The sequence below is a fragment of the Tupaia chinensis genome, unplaced genomic scaffold, assembly GCF_000334495.1.
Source record: "Tupaia chinensis unplaced genomic scaffold, TupChi_1.0 Scaffold145860_1, whole genome shotgun sequence".
Classification (NCBI taxonomy): domain Eukaryota; kingdom Metazoa; phylum Chordata; class Mammalia; order Scandentia; family Tupaiidae; genus Tupaia; species Tupaia belangeri.
In genome coordinates, this window is record NW_006205718.1 from 1,750,714 (window position 1) to 1,758,487 (window position 7,774).

The 7,774-nt window shown below is 47.6% G+C and overlaps 1 protein-coding gene across 1 annotated transcript in view; it reads right to left on the reverse strand.

Moving 5' to 3' along the window:
- Nucleotides 1–7,762, reverse strand: part of GALNT14 (polypeptide N-acetylgalactosaminyltransferase 14) — a 245,509-nt gene extending 237,747 nt beyond the window's left edge. The window contains exon 1 of the mRNA XM_006168527.1: nucleotides 7,347–7,762. Coding sequence (XP_006168589.1) covers nucleotides 7,347–7,475 — 129 coding nt within the window. The 5' untranslated portion in view covers nucleotides 7,476–7,762. The remainder of the gene's footprint in view (nucleotides 1–7,346) is intronic.
- Between the last annotated feature and the right edge of the window lie 12 nt (nucleotides 7,763–7,774).

The window sequence follows — 7,774 nt, forward strand, 5'->3', positions numbered from 1 at the left end:
GAAGAGCGGAGTCTAGTTCTTTCTGACACTGCAAGTGGCAGAAAGAGAGGCCTGGGCTGCCACATCTATAAGAATAAACCATAGAGAAAAATCATGCTCAAATGTGACATGATGGGAACACAAGGGAGAGGGCTGGGCAGTCTGTCTCCTGATTCCCAATGACCATTCAAGAAGGAAGTGGGAAAGAGGACACAGGGCATACCAGACTCACCTCCCCAAACAGATGGCAAGTCTATAATTCCAGGTCTCTGGGGCAGAATGTGCAAAAGCCATGGCAGCATTCTAGATGCCCCCTAAGAGAAGCCCTGGGGATCTGTCCCTGCTTTCCAATTCAGATTATTTTCCAAAATTGCACTGGGGACTTTGAGATGCTCTGGACGGGTGACAAAAATGTAAACATTAGAAATCACTCAAGGACACAAGCCACACATTCCTTCACAATTGGTTCGTGGGAGCCTGATAACAGATGAGACCAGGTGGGAAATTTGGGGCAAGGAGATGTGGCAAAGACATAGATAAAGGAGCTAAGTTAGATGGCATGTGAGTTCAACTGTGTGGTAATCCTGGGCTTTAGACATCAGCTAAGGGCAAACGTATCCTGTCCCTGTTCGCCTTATACGTGAATTCTGATGAGTAGAAATTAGCACTTTAAATGATACAGACGGACAGCTCTGGAAAGAGGTATTCTTTGGACTGACTAGAGAAGCTTATGACAGGGACATCCATTTCTTTTTCTTTCCTGCTTTGTCCCTTTCTCTTCTCGGATGTGAGCAGGTGTTATTCTGAGTCTCTGGGGAAGTTTGAGACAGAGATTCCTGGTCTTTGTTTCCAAGAACACCAGGCCACTTAGAGAGGCAAGGGTTAAGGAGAGAGGGAGCTATTCAGACCAACCAAAAGAGATTCTCCATGAGCAAAGATTCCTGGGTCCCTGGGACAGGGCCTCCTAACTAGACCGGGAGGAAACAGCAAGCCAGGAAAGCAATAACGCCACCAATTCCGCACTGAAAACCAGAGGCCTAGACCCACAGAGGGTCCTGGGCCTTGGGACAAAGCAGAGTTGCTGAAAAAGGCCCAGGGTGAATTTTCACCAGCCTAATGAGAAGACAGTCAAGGTTTAGAAAAAAAAAAAATCTAGAAAGTGAAAGCATGCTCTATCTTGAATACCTGAGATTCCAACCTACTACTTGCATAGTTATATTTCCAGCCTCTCACAACAGCCATGTCAGGAGAAAGCAGTGCTCCGGGCCACCAAGTAACTCCATCCCAATGCCTGTTCCTGGAACTGCCTTAAAATGAAAACCAGCACAGATCCCAGCTCAGGTTCCAGCACAGCAAATGAAAAAATGAACATGTATCTGATAATGGGTTACTTCTAAGTCAAAAGTCCCTGGACAGAGTCCAATATGCACACACCAAGCATCAGTTGATTCATAGGGTCTCTCTTAAAAATTCATGGCTTTTTTTTAGTGGGAGAAATTATCTACTAAGTGGAGAATAAAATAACAGAATCATGTACTTCTAGCATTGGTGGTATGCAAATATTACAGAAAGACAAGCTATTTTCTAATAGTGTTTGCTATATTTCTAGTACAGCACCAATATATTTACATGGGCCTGGGGCACTTTATTCAAAACCTTTACATTTCCAATATCTTTCTCAAAACTTACCCTTGGGCCTAAAATTCTTTTACTTTTACTAAGCCCTCAGCCCCTGGACTAAATTTAGTCCTTTGGAAATAAGAGACCATTTTTTGTTTTTGTTTTTGTTTTGTTTTGTTTAATTCTGTCAGTTAGTATATAACTCTCTAAATAGAAAACAAATGATAGGAAAGCAAAGAGATGAAAACATTTTTCAGATACTTTTCAATGGTATAGTATTTATTGTTAAAACCATTTGAACTGAAACATCAAAACTGTTGCTTGATTTTCTATTAGAAATGAGGATTTTGCTAAATAATTCGGGGGTGGGAAGGACCCTGTCAAAGAATTGAATCAACATTGAAAAGTCAAATTTAAAGAAATCTTTACTTGAGCTATTAATAGAACCAGCCCTTCTTGAAACTAAGAGGAAAAAAAATCCAATTAATTTTCTTAAACCAGGAGTGCAGCATGACTTCTCCACATCACTTGGATTGTGATGGACCAGGCAGGGGTTTTATTTTACAGGCTTGCTTTGCAGATCCCATCGCTAGGGGAATGGGGACATTTGCTAACTGCATGATGATAAGAGAACAGGGTGAGAGCCCACAACCTGTCCTGGACCTCAGTACAGAGGCAGTTGGCCTGCAGAATCTGAGAGCTGCTGGTCCCCAGCCCAGGAGCCCTCCACACAGCCCTTATTTACAACCTCTCTGAGCATTTTTTTTTTTTTTGAGGTTTTTGCTATAGGGTGTGTGTGCTCACCAGACAGAGAGAGACAGAGAGATAGAAAGCGAGAAATCACCCCCTAGGGGGGATGGCCATGCCGCAATCCCTTCTCCTCCATTCTCCTCTTGGGATCTTGGGCACGCACGCACACGTGCCCGGCGTGAGTTTAAGCCACCAGGTCCGGGACGCGAACCACAGTCGACTACGTGGGAGTTCAGCAACATAGCCATTACGCTAACTGCTGGTCCCATCTCTGAGCATTTTCAAAGAAGGGAGCCCATAGCTCTAGCTTCAGAAAATAGACTGACTCTATCCACCAGCTGGGAAAAAGCCTGCTGGGGCTCAGAAAACAACCACAAAATGCCTCAGAAGCAAAGTTCTCTCTGACTTTCTCCTGCCCCCCGCTCTCATCTCTCATTCTTCCCAGAGTCATAATTACTCTTCCCCAAGGTGGGTCATATAAACCAGAATGCTTTTCCCAGAACCAGCCTAAAACGTAAAACTACTATTCTGGAACCAGCAGATGGTTTAATGGTTTCATCACTGGACTGCCACATGGTCGACCTCAGTTCGAGTCCCGGACCCAGCAGCTTCAAACTCATGCCAGGCGTGTGTGTGCATCCCCAAAATCCCAAGAGGTGACTGGAGGAGGAAAGACTGCAGCATGGCTAACCCCCCTGGGGGGTGATTTCTCATTCTCTGTTTCTCTGTCTCTCTCTGTCTTTCCAGTGAGCATGCATGCACTATAGCAAAAAATCTCTCTAAAAAAAAAACCCCTACTATTCTAACCACCCCACCTGTCCTTATACATAAGAGTAGACTGAAAAGAAATTCTCTGGCCTATTTATCTGATAGCAGGTATTCTAAAGGGGTCCTTCTCTATACACAGGAGGAGCAAATATACACAATGAAGTCAAGAAGAACCTGGACAGGCAGACCTTGCTGGCTTTCCTCACATCATGGCCTTTTTGTCCAATTACTGTTCTACAAAACTGTTCCTGTTTCATTCGCTCTATAAATAGACATTCTACCCCATGTCTTCGGACCTTCCTTCTGAAGGTTCCCGTGTCACATAAAACTATGATCAAATACATCTGTTAGGTCTTTCTCTGGTTAACAGTCTTTTGTTAGAGGGTGTCAGCCATCACCCTTACGATGCTCCTACCAGCCTAAGCAGGGATGAAAATTTCCCCAGGACTTCAGCATAACCAAGGCAAAAGCATTCCCCATGAAAACACATGAACATTTCTTAGGAAATGTTGAACTTACTCAAAAAGGAATTTTTTTCCCTACCATCAACAAACATCTCATCCAAATTCCTATTGCTGAGAAAAATCTCGTCACTGACAAATTATTCCAAAACCAATATGTTGCAACCCTTGGGTGCAACTACTCATTGGGAGGACCCTCCACACCAGCGCACACTTTGTCCAGTGAGGGGATCCTCCTGTGCCCCATATGGTGTTCTCAAAGGGTGGAGTCAGATTTCCTTCTTAAGTGGTTCCTGCTTCAGCACCTCCTCAACAACACCAACCCTCTTGGAGTTGCTCAAGGATCCAAGGATGAGCCTCTGGAAAGGCACAAGCACACAGTGTAAACATCCCAACCTCACCATATTACCTACAAGTGCAGTTCCAGGCACTCCCAGAGTTTAGTGGCATGGAAGAAGCCTGGAACAGGCACGTCCGGAACAATCCCATTCCATTCTTGTCCTGACATTGCTGCCACTTGAGCAACTTCTTTATCTGGGACCAAACAGTTAACCTCCTTAGTTAGTTTCAGCCACACAAAAGTATTATCTCCTTTATGTGGTTGTTGTGAGGATTAAATGAGCTAATATATGTGAAATGGAGTCTGAATTAGTAAAAGCACACGAATGCTAGCATTTATTTAACACGAGTGCATATGCTCACCAAGCTAGATCTATGGGCAAACTGAGGAAGAATCTGAATTTACACGGACCCAACTGAACTACAAAACTCAACAGACATGGTATCCTTTACCTAACTCCTGTTGCTGCCCATCAGTAGGCCACTTCTGAATCACACAGAGCCCTTATAAAAACATTAGCTCTAGAACCTTCTCCCAAACCCACAGATCATAATCTCTGCAAAAACCCCAAGAATCTCCATGTTAAACAAGCTCATCGGGTGATTCCAACATGCAGTCAAGCTGGAAAAGCACTGAGCCCCTTTGGATGTGTCATGCAAATTTCTCAAAATACCAGTCAAGGGGAATAAAACTGTTCTGGGACCATTCAAGAGACCTCTCTGTCTCTCTCCCTACACACTAAGACACAGAAGGATGTTCATCTACTAGATACAAAACGCATCCACAAATATATGCAATGCAGACAGGTAACCACACAAAGCCACACATCTGGGGTAGAGAAAAATATTAACAACGACAATAAAAAAAAAAGTGCCTAATAAGAGATGTCGAGATTGAAAGTTTACAGAATTCACAGATATAGAAAGATACAGAAAAAGAAGGGAAGAAGGAATAAGATATTAAGACAAAGAATAAGGCGAGAAAACCCCCTCTTCTGTGACTGCACAGCACCATGTCCAGTCTTCAGACATTAGGCCACCCTGGACCCACAACACTCAGTCATTTATGATGTCGTCGTCTTAGCCAGGGGTTCATGAGAGGCCCCCTACCACACCAAAAGGCAGAGATGCAGTGAAGGATTCGTCATTGCACCCCCCAAATGGCACAGAGCCTGGCATAAAGCTGCCTTCGATGAATGTGTGCTGAGCACACTCCAGGAAGAGAAGAGGCAGGAAAGGAGGAGGGACACGGTCACAGTGCACAAAGAAAGAGACAGATCTCTTGTCCCAGGTCCCTGGTGTAAACTAAGAATAAGCAAGCTTACGGTAATGAGGTTCAAAACAAAACAGAAAAAGTTCATGTCCCTGCAGGCATCATTAACTGCATCACAAGGAGCAGAACCACCTAGGGAAAAGAAGAAAAGCTCTCCAGATCTATGGGCAGGGGTCTGAGGCAAGTGAAAAAACGAATGCGGTGCCAGAAAGGCTGTTTGAAGTCACCAATCTTTTTTTTTTAATTTTATTATTATCATAATTCTTATATTACATTTAACCACATCTATCTTTACAGTGTATTACATTTTTTTCCAGCACGATGACCACGTGTATCAGTCAAGACAAAGACATTACTATCCACATCATCATCAACAAATAGTTTTTCATCATTCTTTTCAGATTATTATTATTTATTCTCTTTATTTTTTAAACATTCAATCACTATATATCATATGGCTTGTGAAGTCACCAATCTTGACCTCACCCCTACCCTGCCCAAGGTCCCTCTGTAGCCCCTAACACCAGCAAGGTCCTACCTGGCTAGACTCTCACACACTTCTCCAGCCACATCCCTCCATCCTCCACAAATGTTCTCAAATTATGCCAAATTTACACAATGTGCTGTGTCATTTATGTAGTTAACTTCTACCTGGAATGGCCCCTCTACCTACTAGCAAACCTGTTCATCCTTCCCAACTCAGTTCTGTTAGGTCCTCCTCTTCCATGAAGGCCACAGCAACCATGACACCCAACATGCTGAACTATCTCAGCTCTCAGCCCTCTGCAGGTCCTGGTCCATTGATGAGTGTGAATATCCATACCCCAGAGAGTAGGTTCTGCCTCTCTGTGCCCATGGCATCTAGTACACCACCTAGCACACAGTAGGTAATAAAGACAACCCTGTGTAAATGAACTGAGCATTGCCAAGATTCTAAAACCTAAGTTACAGAAGGATGAGTTAAAAAGGAATCTCAGCCACAACTTGATATGGTGGAAAGATGCCGAGTTCTGAGGTTTGAATTCAAACCAGGAGAATGACCCAGGGCAAATTACTTAAAGACTTGAACCTGTTCCTAATCTATGAAACAAGGATAACACTGCCCAATTCCTACAACTACTTAGGAAGAAGGTTACACTAAGCACCTGGCACATAGTAGGCCCTCTGTACTGTACTGATGAGCAAGACACCCCCCCCCCCTACACACACACACACCCATGCACACATACACACACACCTTTCCTGGCATTTTTCTGTCTCCTGATTCCGACCATAGCTCCTGCAGGGCTTTTCCCAGCCCCGGGAGACCTGCTCTGGACCCATTTTACAACCGTCGTTCGGCTGACTAGGAAAGCCTCAGAGGCCTCCTTCTGTGTCCCACAGTAGGCTCCGTGAAAGAGGGGGCTGAGGACCAGAACTCTGAATCGAAAGGTAAGAGTGAGCCTGTAGGGGGAATCTTCCGGCTTAGCGCACATGAACAGACCCGGCAGGAGTTGGAAAACCAACTCCCCACCAATACCAAGGAGTCTGTTTTCCCAAGCTCTTTAGTGGTGTTGTGGGCACATTCAACTTCCAGTGCAGCGGAGGGGCCCAGGTGGCAAGAGGCCGGTGGGCCAGGACGGCAGTCGCTGGAGAGGCTGCAGGGCGCTCGCCCGCGATGTACACGCGCGCAGAGCACCCCGGCCTCCCCTACTCGGGCCTGGCAGAGGCTGGAAGGAGGTCAGCGCAGCCGCCAGACTTCTCGCGGGCGGGCGCGGGCACCAGCCGGCCCTGACACCCGACCCAACCTCGGACGACTTTGGCGGTGTCCATGGACTGTCAGTCCCTGGGCGGCTAGTCCGCACGCCCTCTCCACCTCAGTACCCGGGACCCCGGGACCCCGGCGCGCCGCTCAAGTTGAGAGCCCCACTCCGCCCGCGTGAGCGCGCGCCCACCACCCACACCACTGCCACTTACACACTCCGAAGGTCGGAGGTGCCCCCTGGGCTTTGGAAAATCCACAAGCATCACACGGTAGCCGCATCCCGTGCCTGTTACCTGCTTGCAACACCCGGACCCCCGCCCTGGCTTCTCCGGAGCCCGTAAATCCCGCGCGCCGCCTGCGCGCCCTTCCGCACGCCACTGCCCCCAGACCTACGCGCAGCCAAACCGCATACCTTGGGGGTCTGCACTTCGGGTCCGGTCGGCACCTCCAACTTCTTCTTCGTTACCCAGAAGAACAGCAGCACCGTGATCCACAGCACCCCGAAGATCGGCAGCGCCAGGCGGCGAGTCAGACGCCGCATGGTCCCTTTTGCCTCCTCCTCTCCGCGGCGCTACGACCCTGGGGCACCCCCCGGCGGTCAGGGGTGGCGGGGCAGGAGTCCGGACAGCACCTCACTCTGAGGAGCACTGGCCCGAGATCCGGGTGGAGGGGCGGCGGGATCCTGCAAAGCGCCCCGCCCGCTTTCAAGAGAAACGAGCAGGGTTGCGGGGCGCAGAGCGCCCAGAGGCGCTGCAGAAAAAGGTCAAGGGGCAGCCAAGCTGGACGCCGGTTCCAGCGGGAGAAGCGTGGTGGCCGCGGAGAGGCTCCCCCCGCCGCCGC